This window comes from Coregonus clupeaformis, chromosome 18, assembly GCF_020615455.1.
Source record: "Coregonus clupeaformis isolate EN_2021a chromosome 18, ASM2061545v1, whole genome shotgun sequence".
NCBI lineage: Eukaryota > Metazoa > Chordata > Actinopteri > Salmoniformes > Salmonidae > Coregonus > Coregonus clupeaformis.
This window is the reverse complement of record NC_059209.1, coordinates 39,487,640-39,503,252: the sequence shown is the minus strand read 5'-3', so window position 1 is coordinate 39,503,252 and position 15,613 is coordinate 39,487,640. Positions and strand designations below refer to the sequence as shown.

Genomic DNA, 15,613 nt, shown 5'->3' with positions numbered 1-15,613 from the left:
GCTTTTTGTAGCTTATCACACCGTAGAAGAAGAAACTCCAGGAAGTGCTCCATTATTATAAACATTCAGACAACTAATCTACGCTTTCACCTTTCAGCTGTCAACAATGCTGTCACTGAATAATTTACGCCTTATTTGCATATCTCAGACTCTTCAGCATTCACCGAAGTTATTAGCGATCAGGCAATGCTTATCAAAGGCTTCCTCTTGTGCAACGCTATGCAACAACTCTATCACCTTCAGCAGTAAGGGCACAAGGAGGCACACAGGCTTCAGATTACTGAACGAAAGTACAGTAAAACATGTCAGTTCACTGCAAAGGACTTTCTGCACGGCCTCTGTGAAGCTACACTGTTGGAACTGTGGCCAGTCTCTCGAACAAACTCCGGCCTTCTTCTGTTTATCTTGTAATTTTGTCCAGCCTCCAGATGAGGTGGTATCCTACTTCCAGATTATGGACTGGTGAGTGATATGACGTTTTCAATTTAAATGTTTACACACATTAGGCTACCGATTATTGTTATTATTAATTTAGTTTGTATTCACTAGTTTGTATGCACTCATCACAAACAGTGCCTTCAGAAAGTATTCACACCCATTACATTTACATTTACGTCATTTATCAGACGCTCTTATCCAGAGCGATTTACAAATTGGTGCATTCACCTTATAGCCAGTGGGATAACCACTTTACAATTACTATTATTTTATTTTAATTTTTTTGTGTTACTGCAAGAATTTAAAATGAATTAAATTGAGATTGTGTGTCACTGGCCTACATACAATACCCCATAATGTCAAAGTGGTATTATGATTTTAGAAATCTTTACAAAATAATAAAAAATCAGTGGTGTGACAACTTTTACTTTTACTTCACTAAATTCCTAAAGAAAATTATGTACTTTTTACTCCATACATTTTCCCTGACACCCAAAAGTACTCGTTACATTTTGAATGCTTAGCAGGACAGGAAAATTGTCTAATTCACACACTTATCAAGAAAACATCCCTGGTCATCTCTACTGTCTCTGATCTGGCAGACTCACTCAACACAAATGCTTTATTTGCAAATGGTGTTGGAGTGTGCCCCTGACTATACATAAATGTAAAACAAAAATTGTGCCAATATAAGGAATTTGAAAATAATTATACTTTTACTTTTGATACTTAAGTATATTTTAGCAATTGCATTTACTTTTGATCCTTAAGTATATTTAAAACCAAATTACTTTTTAACTTTTACTCAAGTAGTATTTTACTGGGTGACTTTTACCTGAGTCATTTTCTATTAAGGTAACTTTACTTGGACAAGGTAACTTTACTTGTACTCAAGTATGACAATTGAGTACATTTTCCACCACTGTTAAAAATTAAAGATGAAATGTCTTGAGTCAATATGTATTCAACCCCTTTGTTATGGCAAGCCTAAATAAGTTCAGGAGTAAACATTTGCTTAACAAGTCATATAATAATTGCATGGACTCACTCTGTGTGCAATAATACAGTCATGGTCTAAAGTTTTGAGAATGACACAAATAAATCAAATCAAATTGTATTGGCCACATGCGCCGTATACAACAGTGCAAATAGTCTGGGTAGCCATGATTAGCTGTTCAGGAGTCTTATGGCTTGGGGGTAGAAGCTGTTGAGAAGTCTTTTGGACCTAGACTTGGCACTCCGGTAGTCTATGACTAGGGTGGCTGGAGTCTTTGACAATTTTGAGGGCCTTCCTCTCAAAACCGCCTGGTATAGAGGTCCTGGATGGCAGGAAGCTTGGCCCCAGTGATGTACTGGGCCGTACGCACTACCCTCTGTAGTGCCTTGCGGTCGGAGGCCAAGCAGTTGCCATACCAGGCGGTGATGCAACCAGTCAGGATGCTAATTTTCACAAAGTCTGCTGCCTCAGTTTTGATGATGGTAATTTGCATATACTCCAGAAAGTCATGAAGAGTGATCAGATGAATTGCAATTAATTACAAATTCCCTCTTTGCCATGAAAATGAACTTAATCCCAATAAAACATTTCCACTGCATTTCAGCCCTGCCACAAAAGGTCCAGCTGCCATCATGTCAGTGATTCTCTCGTTAACACAGGTGAGAGTGTTGACGAGGACAAGGCTGGAGATCACTCTGTCATGCTGATTGAGTTAGAATAACAGACTGGAAGCTGTAAAAGGAGGGTGGTGCTTGAAGTCATTGTTCTTCCTCTGTTAACCATGGTTACCTGCAAGGAAACATGTGCTGTCATCATAGCTTTGCACAAAAAGGGCTTCACAGGCAAGGATATCGCTGCTAGTAAGATTGCACCTAAATCAACCATTTATCAGATCATCAAGAACTTAAAGGAGAGAGGTTCAATTGTTATGAAGAAGGCGTCAGGGTGCCCAAGAAAGTCAAACAATCGCCAGGACCGTCTCCTAAAGTTGATTCTGCTGCGGGATCGGGGCACCACCAGTGCAGAGCTTGCTCAGGAATGGCAGCAGGCAGTTGTGAGTGCATCTGCACGCACAGTGAAGCGAAGACTTTTGGAGGATGGCCTGGTGTCAAGAAGGGCAGTAAAGAAGCCACTTCTCTCCAGGAAAAACATCAGGAACAGACTGATATTCTGCAAAAGGTACCGTGATTAGACTGCTGAGGACTGGGGTAAAGTCATTTTCTCTGATGAATCCCCTTTCCGATTGTTTGGGGCATCTGGAAAACACCTTGTCCGGAGAAGACAAGGTGAGCGCCACCATCAGTCCTGTGTCATGCCAACAGTAAAGCATCCTGAGACCATTCATGTGTGGGGTTGCTTCTCAGCCAAGGGAGTGGGCTCACTCACATTTTTGCCTAAGAACACAGCCATGAATAAAGAATGGTACCAACACATCCTCCGAGAGCAAGTTCTCCCAACCATCCAAGAACAGTTTGGTGACGACCAATGCCTTTTCCAGCATGATGGAGCACCTTGCCATAAGGCAAAAGTGATAATAAGTGGCTCGGGGAACAAAACATCGACATTTTGGGTCCATGGCCAGGAAACTCCCCAGACCTTAATCCCATTGAGAACTTGTGGTCGATCCTCAAGAGGTGGGTGGACAAACAAAAACCCACAAACTCCAACATTGATTATGCAAGAATGGGCTGCCATCAGTCAGGATGTGGCCCAGAAGTTAATTGACAGCATGCCAGGGCGGATTGCAGAGGTCTTGAAAAAGAAGGGTCAACACTGCAAATATTGACTCTTTACATAAACGTAATGTAATTGTCAATAAACGCCTTTGACACTTATGGAATGCTTGTAATTATACTTCCGTATACCATAGTAACATCTGACAAAAATATCTCATAACACTGAAGCAGCGAACTATGTGAAGACCAATACTTGTCATTCTCAAAACCTTTGACCACGACTGTAGTGTTTAACATGATTTTTGAATGACTACCTCATCTCTGTACCCCAAACATATAATTATCTGTAAGGTCCCTCAATTGAACAGTGTATTTCAAACAGATTCAACCACAAAGACCAGGGAGGTTTTCCAATGCCTCGCAAAGGGGACCTACAGTATTGGTAGATGGATAAAAATAAAAAGAGCATACACTGAATATCCATTTGAGCATGGTGAAGTTATTAATTACACTTTGGATGGTGTGTCAATACACCCAGTCACTACAAAGATAGTGGCATCCTTCCTAACTCAGTTGCCAGAGAGGAAGGAAACCGCTCAGGGATTTCACAATGAGGCCAAAGAATTTAATGGCTGTGATAGGAGAAAACTGAGGATGGATCAACAAAACTGTAGTTACTCCACAATACTAACCTAATTGACAGAGTGAAAAGAAGGAAGCCTGTACAGAATAAAAACATCCAAAACATGCATCCTGTTTGCAATAAGGCACTAAAATAAAACTGCTAAACATTTGGCAAAGAAATGAACTTTATGTCCTGAATAGAAAGTGTTATGTTTGGGGCAAATCCAACACATCACTGAGTACCACTCTTCATATTTTAAATCATGGTGGATCATGTTATGGGCATGGTGTATGTCATCGGCAAGGATTAGGGATTAAATTATTATTTTTTTTTACAAAAAGAATAGTGCTAAACACAGGCAAAATCCAAGAGGAAAACCTGGTTCAGTCTGTTTACCAACAGACACTGGGAGACAAATTCACCTTTCAGCAGGACAATAGCCTAAAGCACAAGACCAAATATACGTACACTGGAGTTGTGCAAATATTGTACAATACAGGTGTGAAAAGCTCTTAGAGACTTACCCAGAAAGACTCATATCTGTAATCGTTGCCAAAGGTGATTCTAACATGTATTGACTCAGGGGTGTGAATACTTACAGTGGAAGTCTGAAGTTTACATACACCTTAGCCAAATACATTTAAACTCAGTTTTTCACAATTCCTGACATTTAATCATTGTAAAAATTCCCTGTCTTAGGTCAGTCAGGATCACCACTTTATTTTAAGAATGTGAAATGTCAGAATAATAATAGAGAGAATGATTTATTTCAGCTTTTATTTATTTCATCACATCAGAAGTTTACATACACTCAATTAGTATTTGGTAGCATTGCCTTTAAATTCTTTAACTTGGGTCAAACGTGTTGGGTAGCCTTCCACAAGCTTCCCACAGTAAGTTGAATTTTGGCCCATTCCTCCTGACAGAGCTGGGGTAACTGAGTCAGGTTTGTAGGCGTCCTTGCTCGCACACGCTTTTTCAGTTCTGCCCACAAATGTTCTATAGAATTGAGGTCAGGGCTTTGTGATGGCTACTCCAATACCTTGACTTTGTTGTCCTTAAGCCATTTTGCCACAACAAGAATGCTTGGGGTCATTATCCATTTGGAAGACCCATTTGCGACCAAGCTTTAACTTCCTGACTGATGTCTTGAGATGTTGCTTCAATATATCCACATAATTTTCCTTCGCATGATGCCATCTATTTTGTGAAGTGCACCAGTCCCTCCTGCAGCAAAGCACCCCCACAGCATGATGCTGCCACACCCGTGCTTCACGGTTGGGATGGTGTTCTTCGACTTGCAAGTTACTCCCTTTTTCCTGAAAACATAACGATGGTCATTATGGCCAAACAGTTCTATTTTTGTTTCATCAGACCAGAGGACGATCTTTGTCCCCATGTGCAGTTGTAAACCGTAGTCTGGCTTTTTTATGGCGGTTTTGGAGCAGTGGCTTCTTCTTTGCTGAGCGGCCTTTCAGGCTATGTCGATATAGGACTCGTTTTACTGTGGATAGAGATACCTTTGTACCTGTTTCCGCCAGCATCTTCACAAGGTCCTTTACTGTTGTTCTGGTATTGATTTTTACTTTTCGCACCAAAGTACGTTCATCTCTAGGAGACAGAACGCGTCTCCTTCCTGAGCGGTATGACGGCTGCGTGGTCCCATGGTGTTTATACTTGTGTACTATTGTTTGTACAGATAAACGTGGTACCTTCAGGCGTTTGGAAATTGCTCCCAAGGATGAACCAGACTTGTGGAGGTCTACAATTATTTTTCTGAGGTCTTGGCTGATTTCCTTTGATTTTCCCATGATGTCAAGCAAAGAGGCACTGAGTTTGAAGGTAGGCCTTGAAATACATCTACAGGTACACCTCCAGTTGACTGAAATGATGTCAATTAGCCTATCAGAAGCTTCTAAAACCATTACATCATTTTCTGGAATTTTCCAAGCTGTTTAAAGGCACTGTCAACTTAGTGTATGTAAACCTGTGACCCACTGGAATTGTGATATAGTGAATTATAAATGAAATAATCTGTCTGTAAACAATTGTTGGAAAAATTACTTGTGTTATGCACAAAGTAGATGTCCTAACCGACTTGCCAAAACTATAGTTTGTTAAGAAGAAATTTGTGGAGTGGTTGAAAAACAAGTTTTAATGACTCCAACCTAAGTGTATGTAAACTTCTGACTTCAACTGTATGTAAATGAGATATCTGTATTTCATTTTCAATACATTTCCAAACATTTCTAAAAACATGTTTGCACTTTGTCATTATGGAGTGAGAAAAATTTTGTATTTAATCCATTTTGAATTCAGGCTGTAACACAACAAAATGTGGAATAAGTCAATGGGTATGAATCACAATCAGTTAAAAAACAAAGTATAGATTTACCCTAAAGTAGCCTACAGTGCAATGGATGCTTAACCTCTGTCATTGCTTCTTTTAAGTGACCAGACCTTTGCACTGGATACCCAGAGGCTGCAGAAAACATACTTGAAGCTCCAGCGGTCTCTTCACCCTGACAACTTCAGCCAGAAAACTGCGGTATGGATGGAGGGCTCAGGGCTTGACAGTTGACAGCAATAAGGCTTGGACCACTTGGGTTGGGGTTTTGAGTAGGGATGGGCATTTTTAATGATTTCACTATTCGAATAATATCATACAATTTTAGGGGTGATATCCAGATAGTCAAAATACATGTGTTTTAAACTTTAAAAACTTCAATGGGGACTTGCTCGCACGACTCAGGTGAGGCGGTGCACTCTCTGCTTGTCAAATAATCGGGTTATCATTACTAGTTACCACAGCCACAAAGTTAGAATTGGCTATATCGTAAAAATTAATGAAAACTAAAATTAGCTCTTGGGTCTTAATTTAAGGTTAGGCATAAGGTTAACAGTGTGGTTAATATTAGTGCTAAGGTTAGGTTTAAAATCACGTTTTATGCAGATACATTTTTGAAATAGGCTGGGTGTATAACTTTGTGGATGTGGTAACTAGTGAAGACCATCAAATCGATGTAAAGAAGCTTGCTAGCTACACTGTCCAGCTAAGTTAGCCAGCTAGCTAGTTAGCAAGGCTAATTGAGGATATTTTGCTGTGCTCCCTGTTCTTATCTACAGCAACTCCATTCATATTAAACAACAGCCTACCTGTTGGTTGATCAATTTAGCCTATTCCTTCTCATATAGCCAACTTAATTCCGTAATTGTAATTCCATTTTGCATTGATTAGAAATCACCCACTTCAGGGCCTCCCGAGTGGCGCAGCGGTCTAAGGCACTGCATCGCAGTGTTGTGGCTACACTACAGCGGCTAATTGGCCCAGCGTCGTCCGGGTAAGGGGAGGGTTTACTTGGCTCATCACGCTCTAGCGACTGCTTGTGGCGGGCCGGGCGCTTGCAAGCAGACTTCGGTCGTCAGTTGAACTGTTTCCTCCGACACATTGGTGCAGCTGGCTTCCGGGTTAAGCGAGCGGGTGTTAAGAAGCGTGGGGTGGAGGGTCAAGTTTCGGAGGATGCATGACTCGACCTTCGCCTCTCCCGAGCCTGTTGGGGAGTTGCATCGATGAGACAAGATCGTAATATCACGAAATTGGGGAGATAAAGGGGGTAAAAAAATCAAAAATAATAATGAATCTCCCACTTCACTTGCTACACATGGAGTAGGCCAATAATGGAGCCTACCGTTACTAAAGGAGCCTAACGTTACTCCTTATAGTCCAAGGACCTTACATGTTCTGTTTAAAGGCAAACTGGCTCTGGAAGCCAAAACAGCCAAATACTCCATCTAAATGTGAATCGATTCTCAATTGCGGTATGTTTCTTGAAACATAAATCCTTTTACTTTCATATCACTTCAAAATATTTTCACAAATGTAAAATACACACTTACTGTACACTGTTTTAACACAGTTGCAGCCAACAGTATTTTTATGTGACAACACGTTTGTGGTGTCTGTCTTCCGTTTTCACACAGGTGTTTGGAGATGCAGATAGCTAATTAGCACAGGTAGTCCATTCTGTCTTCCGTCTGTTTTCCGGAAACAAACGCTGTAACATGAAAATATGGCAGTGTGGGAACACTAACCCTATAAAGGTGTGTATCAATTTAACCTTTTGTTTTTGGAAAATTATTTCTTGCTGATATGAAAGATAAGGTCCTTATGCTTCCAAAACCGTATCGCAAGCGATGCGTGTTAATGTTCAGACCGAGCATCGGGGCTCTTAACAAAACTCCCCTGTACAGAAGACGCCTTCGTCCAATGACTTTTATGTGTAGTGTAATGTAATGGAACTGAGAGTCATGATCAAGGGCTACACATGGAGCCCCTGACACTAGTGCAGCTTCGATTGACCGACAATAACAAGAACAAGCTACATGTGTCTTTTTATGGGACACGCTCATAAAAACTGTTGTTTTATAAAACTGTTGAATGTCATGGTCTATCCTTGTATATAGCAACGTCACATACATCATTTAATTACATTTTAGACTAAGACTTTTTATTTAAAATAGCCCTATAAATAAATATTTTCTCAAAATGAATACTCTCGGAAATAGGCTAATGGAATACTAATGTCCGTTCAGATATTAGAATAATCGTGCCCATCCTTAGTTTTGCAAAATGATAAGGCTGGGATAAGAGAAAAGGCTGGGGACTTTCATGAAGGCTAATGTTTGGATAGAGGTTTTGAAAATTGGTGATTAGGCCTTGACAATACTAGAAATGGACAATACTAGGAATGGACAATACTAGGAATGGACAATACTGGGAATGGACAATACTGGGAATGGACAATACTAGGAATGGACAATACTGGGAATGGGTGCTTGCATTTCACACTTCAAACCATTTTAGACCCTGTAATATCATGGGATAATGATATAATCTAGATAGGCTGGGATAATTATATAATGGAAATAATCCCACCATACTTCAATGGGACTAGACAGTTATCACCTAATTAGCTGACCTTATACTGTTGCACAATGGGACTAGACAGTTATCACCTAATTAGCTGACCTTATACTGTTGCACAATGGGACTAGACAGTTATCACCTAATTAGCTGACCTTATACTGTTGCGCAATGGGACTAGACAGTTATCACCTAATTAGCTGACCTTATACTGTTGCGCAATGGGACTGAAAGCAACAACATGCTGCCAAGGATTCCTCCACCACAACCAAATCATTACTTTCAAATTGTATTATTAATCAGCACCCCTGGCTACGTTCCCCTAATTTGACTCTCAGTCCTCCAGGGGGTAATGCTCATTACTTACAATTACAAGGTTTCCAGGATGCTCCTGTTGCATTTGAGGCATCCAGGTAAAGACAAAGGCCATACTGCTGACATTACAGCCCCTCTGGCCACCACTGAAGGCTATTGATCCTGCCTGGGTTTGAAGGACCTGACAGTTGCAAACGCTCTCTGCCTGCCAGCCATCTCCAAATCTGCGTCCGACATGGCACCCTATTCACTTTATAGTGCACTACTTTTTTTCCTCCAAAATATTGGTATAGGGAATAGGGTGCCATTTTGGATGCAGCCTAAGTTGGTATCCACCGTCTCACTTGTACCTGTCTCCTGATGGATCCAGACACATCCCAACCCGCTTCCAATTGTAAAGTGTCAAGATCTGTCGAGAAATCTAATTATCACCCAGGGTTTGGCTTTTTGTGAAATGAGTCATATTTAAAGATAAATGGATAAATGGATATAGAGGGAAAGGGAAGTCTGTTGTACAACTGAATGCATTCAACCGAAATGTGTCTTCTGCATTTAACCCAACCCCTCTGAATCGAAGAGGTGGCAATGTGTGAAATAACTTGTAATGTAATTCCCATGGTGACATGGTCTTTCCCAAATGTGTGACAGTTTGACAGTTTGAGGTAAGATGTGTTAAATGTGTTTGAGTTTATTTTTGTCTGTCTGATGTCCAATTTTCCCTTTATACAGTCACATCCCAAATGATTGGTACCCTTGATAAAGATGAGTAAAAAAGACTGGATCAAATAAATAATACAAATACTCAGCTATATTGTATGCTACATTTCTTTTGAACTATTATATTATTTTATACTAGTACAATTTGCTCAGAGAAAGGGATTTTGTTTAACGAGTAATATTTTACGAGGATAACGACACTGACCCTTTTTCTAAAATGTTTTCTACGATTGGAGAACACATTGGGAAGGATCTTAGATCAAAGAGTTGCAGTGTGTTTTGGAATGGGTGGCCAGTAATAAACTTGTCCTGAACATCACTAAAACTAAGAGCATTGTATTTGGTACAAAGCATTCCCTAAGTTCTACACCTCAGCTGAATCTGGTAATGAATGGTGTGGCTGTTGAACAAGTTGAGGAGACCAAATTACTTGGCGTTACCTTAGATTGTATTCTATCATGGTCAAAACGTATAGATTCAATGGTTGTAAAGATGGGGAGTGGTCTGTCCGTAGTAAAGAGATGCTCTGCTTTTTTGACACCACATTCCACAAAGCAAGTCCTGCAGGCTCTAGTGTTATCTCATCTTGATTATTGTCCAGCCATATGGTCAAGTGCTGCAAAGAAATACCTAGTTAAGCTGCAGTTAAGTCTTGCTCTTCTTTGTAATCATTGTGCCAGTCTCTCTTGGATAAAAGTTGAGGAAAGACTGCGTCACTTCTTTTTTCTATAAGAAACATTAATGTGTTGTAAATTACTAATTATTTGCAGTCAACTTACACACAGCACTGACACACACACACACATATCCCACCAGAGGTCTTTTCACAGTCCCCAGGTCCAGAACAAATTCAAAGCAAACCTGGTTTCAAAAAACAAATAAAGCAACACTTCACAGCACAACGCCTCTCCCCCATGTGACCTACAGTGGGGGGAAAAAAGTATTTAGTCAGCCACCAATTGTGCATGTTCTCCCACTTAAAAAGATGAGAGAGGCCTGTAATTTTCATCATAAGTACACGTCAACTATGGCAGACAAAATGAGATTTTTTTTCTCCAGAAAATCACATTGTAGGATTTTTAATGAATTTATTTGCAAATTATGGTGGAAAATTAAGTATTTGGTCAATAACAAAACTTTCTCAATACTTTGTTATATACCCTTTGTTGGCAATGACACAGGTCAAACGTTTTCTGTAAGTCTTCACAAGGTTTTCACACACTGTTGCTGGTATTTTGGCCCATTCCTCCATGCAGATCTCCTCTAGAGCAGTGATGTTTTGGGGCTGTCGCTGGGCAACACGGACTTTCAACTCCCTCCAAAGATTTTCTATGGGGTTGAGATCTGGAGACTGGCTAGGCCACTCCAGGACCTTGAAATGCTTCTTATGAAGCCACTCCTTCGTTGCCCGGGCGGTGTGTTTGGGATCATTGTCATGCTGAAAGTCCCAGCTACGTTTCATCTTCAATGCCTTTGCTGATGGAAGGAGGTTTTCACTCAAAATCTCACGATACATGGCCCCATTCATTCTTTCCTTTACACGGATCAGTCGTCCTGGTCCCTTTGCAGAAAAACAGCCCCAAAGCATGATGTTTCCACCCCCATGCTTCACAGTAGGTATGGTGTTCTTTGGATGCAACTCAGCATTCTTTGTCCTCCAAACACGACGAGTTGAGTTTTTACCAAAAAGTTATATTTTGGTTTCATCTGACCATATGACATTCTCCCAATCCTCTTCTGGATCATCCAAATGCACTCTAGCAAACTTCAGACGGGCCTGGACATGTACTGGCTTAAGCAGGGGGGACATGTCTGGCACTGCAGGATTTGAGTCCCTGGCGGCGTAGTGTGTTACTGATGGTAGGCTTTGTTACTTTGGTCCCAGCTCTCTGCAGGTCATTCACTAGGTCCCCCCGTGTGGTTCTGGGATTTTTGCTCACCGTTCTTGTGATCATTTTGACCCCACGGGGTGAGATCTTGCGTGGAGCCCCAGATCGAGGGAGATTATCAGTGGTCTTGTATGTCTTCCATTTCCTAATAATTGCTCCCACAGTTGATTTCTTCAAACCAAGCTGCTTACCTATTGCAGATTCAGTCTTCCCAGCCTGGTGCAGGTCTACAATTTTGTTTCTGGTGTTCTTTGACAGCTCTTTGGTCTTGGCCATAGTGGAGTTTGGAGTGTGACTGTTTGAGGTTGTGGACAGGTGTCTTTTATACTGATAACAAGTTCAAACAGGTGCCATTATTACAGGTAACGAGTGGAGGACAGAGGAGCCTCTTAAAGAAGAAGTTACAGGTCTGTGAGAGCCAGAAATCTTGCTTGTTTGTAGGTGACCAAATACTTATTTTCCACCATAATTTGCAAATAAATTCATTAAAAATCCTACAATGTGATTTTCTGGAGAAAAAAAATCTCAATTTGTCTGTCATAGTTGACGTGTACCTATGATGAAAATTACAGGCCTCTCTCATCTTTTTAAGTGGGAGAACTTGCACAATTGGTGGCTGACTAAATACTTTTTTTCCCCACTGTACTTGTTGTGTGTATGTACTGACATGCATGTGTAACACACTACATGTTAATGTTTTTGAAAGTATGTAAAATTGTAAAGTCTTTAGTCTATAATGTCATTTTCTTTATGTGGACCCCAGTAAGACTAGCTGTTGCCATTGGCTCCTAATAAATCTAAATAAAATCTTAGGCCATTCCTCCATACAGAATCTTTCCAGATCCTTGATATCCTTCGTCTGCGCTTATGGACTGCTCTCTTCAAGTAAAACCAAATGTTTTCAATGTGGTTCAAGTCCAGAAACTCAGATGGCCATTGCAAAATGTAGATTTTATGGTCAATTAACCATTTCTTTGTGGATTTTGATGTGTGCTTGGGGTTATTGTCTTGCTGGAAGATCCACTTGCGGGCAAGTTTCAGCCTCCTGGCAGAGACAACCAGGCTTTTGGCTAAAATGTCCTGGTACTGGGTAAAGTTCCTGATTCCATTGACCTTAACAATATAACTCAGTATTTTTATTATTTATTTCATACAGTCTTTTTTGTTCATCTTTGTCAAGGGTGCCAATTAATTTTGGAGGTGACTGTAAGTTACCATTATGTGATGTCAGTCTGGGCATGTAGACTAACTACAGTACAGTGATCAATGTACTAGTTTACCGAATCTTTACTTGTAAGTTAAAGTGGTCTAATTTCTTTTGTCAGAAAGAACAAGAGTACTCTGAATACCAGTCAGCCCTAGTGAACAAAGCTTACAGGACCCTGCTCAAGCCTTTGAGTCGTGGCCTTTACATGGTGAGTTTGATGTCCTTTGAAAAGGTATTTTATTATTTAACTGTGGTGGTTTTATATAGACACACTTTGAATTAATGTACCACAGTTTTTCTTAACAGTCCCTTTTTTCAAACCAATTCAATCAATCAAATAGTATTAACGTAGCATAACTCTTTTAACAACAGACATTTGTCACAGTGTTTGAGAGTAACCTAGCCCAGAGCCCCTAGGAGCCATCGGCAGCACAAAGCCGACTGTACTTGTTTGTTTTTCTAGCATCCCAGACAGTCAGTGAAACAGTATGTTGTTTCCTTCAATGTCAGAAAATGGATAGTTTGAGTCAGTCTTTTTATATGACCTCCTGCTATATGTGACAACCTGGTGGAATGTTGTGTTCCCTTCAATGTAAAAAAAACTTTTTTTTAAGTGACTTCCTGCTTCTGTTTCAGCTGGAGCTGAATGGCATGGGGATAGAGGAGGGGACTGATGCGGGGGCTGATCCCCTGTTCCTTATGGAGTTGATGGAGATCAACCAAGCACTGGAAGAGGCACAGAGCAAAGAAGAGTCTGATAAGATAGGCGCCTCTATGAAAGGTGTGGGTTGAAAAAGCCATTTTACTCAGCCTACTTTTTTTGTTTTTGAGTGCGTTGATTTGAATCGGCAGGATGTGAGTTTAACGAAATGGATCAGTGTTATTTTTATTTTTTTGTAATGATTTTGATATGCTCACGGATGTGATTTTTTTTGGGGAAATTGTACCATATGGCACCTAAATGCAAAATGTGTTCAAGCTTTTTTCCTCCTTTTACTTGCAGAGAAATTGAAAGACTTGACTGAACAAATAGATGCATCCTTGCACAAAGGTATGTTGCACCATCTCAGATACCAAAGTGTTATGTTACTCTCCCTCCTCCGTCTTCAGTCTTCTGAGATGCTTTCTGTTGCACTAGTGAGTCACATGGTTCAACTTTTGCTCTATGTCTATTTCTTTTCAACAGGAGAGCTTCAAGCTGCCAAAGCACTTCTCGCCCAAATGAAATACTTTGCGAACATTGAAGAGAAGGTGAAGGAAAAACTTTCAGAGCTAATGTAAACTGTGTTGACTTCCTTTTGACGCTTCCAGGGTCATTTTAAGGTTGTTGAGACTTTCAAAAATACAATACCACATTTTAATAGAACATTTTAAAGATGTATTCGCATGCAAGTTTCAGGTATACAAATAAATGTGAAATATTTACTGATTACACATTGCCATCCTTTTTGTGTGTGTAGTTGGTCAGTTAAAAAGAGTTACATTATCCACTTTGATCCAAATCAAAACACGACAGCCTTTACTGATAAGCCTATTTGTATGTGTAGTTGGTCAGTTAAAAAGACAGTTACATTATCCAGTTTGATCCAAAATCAGCCTTTACTGATAAGCCTTCAACTCCCACGATCTCCCCTGAAATATTTGTAAATAATACAGTATTAACGACATTGGAGGGTCAGGATGGTGTATTTGAACTGAATAAATTTAATATGACAAAAACAGACATGTAATTGCACTGATTGAAATGCCGAAAACAACATTTACATGATCATCCTGCCTGTCAGTGCAGCATGTGATTAATATGTCCTCTGGTTGAGTCACTGGGAAATATTAGTTGAGAATATGCCCCTCGTAACCTGTAGAGGGAGACATACTACCTTGAAAATACAGGATGAAGAATAGCAGCTCTTATCTCTCTATCTGAACCAAGAGGATGCCCTTCACAGAATTAGAAAGGAGATTGTGCATTATTCATGTATGCCACATATATGTAACATTAATGTTATGATAATCAGACGGGCGCTATTGAATAATGATTAAGCTGCCTGTTCAGTAGGGCCTCGGCTCTTTCATCATTGTAATTGTTAGTTCAAGAAGAACGGCAAGTTGTGCCAGTCACGGTGTCAATTAGAGATCACTCCCATACAATTTGTTAAAAAATTTTTTTATCTGCAGTGGATTGAAAAAGTGAAAATCAAGCTTCCATTTTCCCCCTTTTGTTTATTCATCATGCATTTATGGAACTCAGTTTAATACCCAGCTAGCATAGATCATTCTGAGAACCATATGCTTCTCAGAGCTTGGTGAGAGCGTGGTTGTCCTATGGTTATTTTGCATACAACCTTCCCACAACATTCTGGGAATGGTGCAGGATGGTTGCTTGGCTTTGGAACATTCTCAGCACATTGAAGGAACTTGACAAAATAAATGTATTTTCTTGGTATTTCATTACTTTAACAGAACGTTTCCTAAAAGTTCAACCATGGTTACATTTCATTTAAATGTTAGTAATGTTCTAGGAACGTTCTCCAACTGGTTTGACATTGGGAATGTTCTCAAATAGTTCAGAGAATGTTAAGAAACAACGTTCTTCTGTGGAAATGTCAGTACTTCATCATAATGTTTCCTACAGGTTTCCTCATGATTCTATTTAAAGTCATGTTCTCATATTTGTTCTGAGAACGTTAAGAAAGCTTTACATAAAATCCACACAAAAATGTTAGTAACGTCAGAGAATGTTCTAAGAATGTTATTTAAAAACGTACATTCCGTTCTCAGCATCAACAAAACTCTATCCTCGATCTTGTGTGTTGGCCTTGCCCACT

General features: G+C 40.0%; 1 protein-coding gene across 1 annotated transcript; it reads left to right on the top strand.

The window, feature by feature from the left end:
• The first annotated feature begins 24 nt into the window (after nucleotides 1–24).
• hscb (HscB mitochondrial iron-sulfur cluster cochaperone) lies at nucleotides 25–14,220 on the top strand. Its single transcript, XM_041871569.2, has 6 exons — nucleotides 25–462; nucleotides 6,188–6,284; nucleotides 12,907–12,996; nucleotides 13,425–13,569; nucleotides 13,792–13,839; nucleotides 13,975–14,220. Exons 1-6 carry the CDS (start codon nucleotides 107–109, stop codon nucleotides 14,067–14,069), a joined length of 831 nt encoding a protein of 276 aa, XP_041727503.1. The 5' UTR covers nucleotides 25–106; the 3' UTR covers nucleotides 14,070–14,220.
• The last annotated feature ends 1,393 nt before the right edge of the window (nucleotides 14,221–15,613 follow it).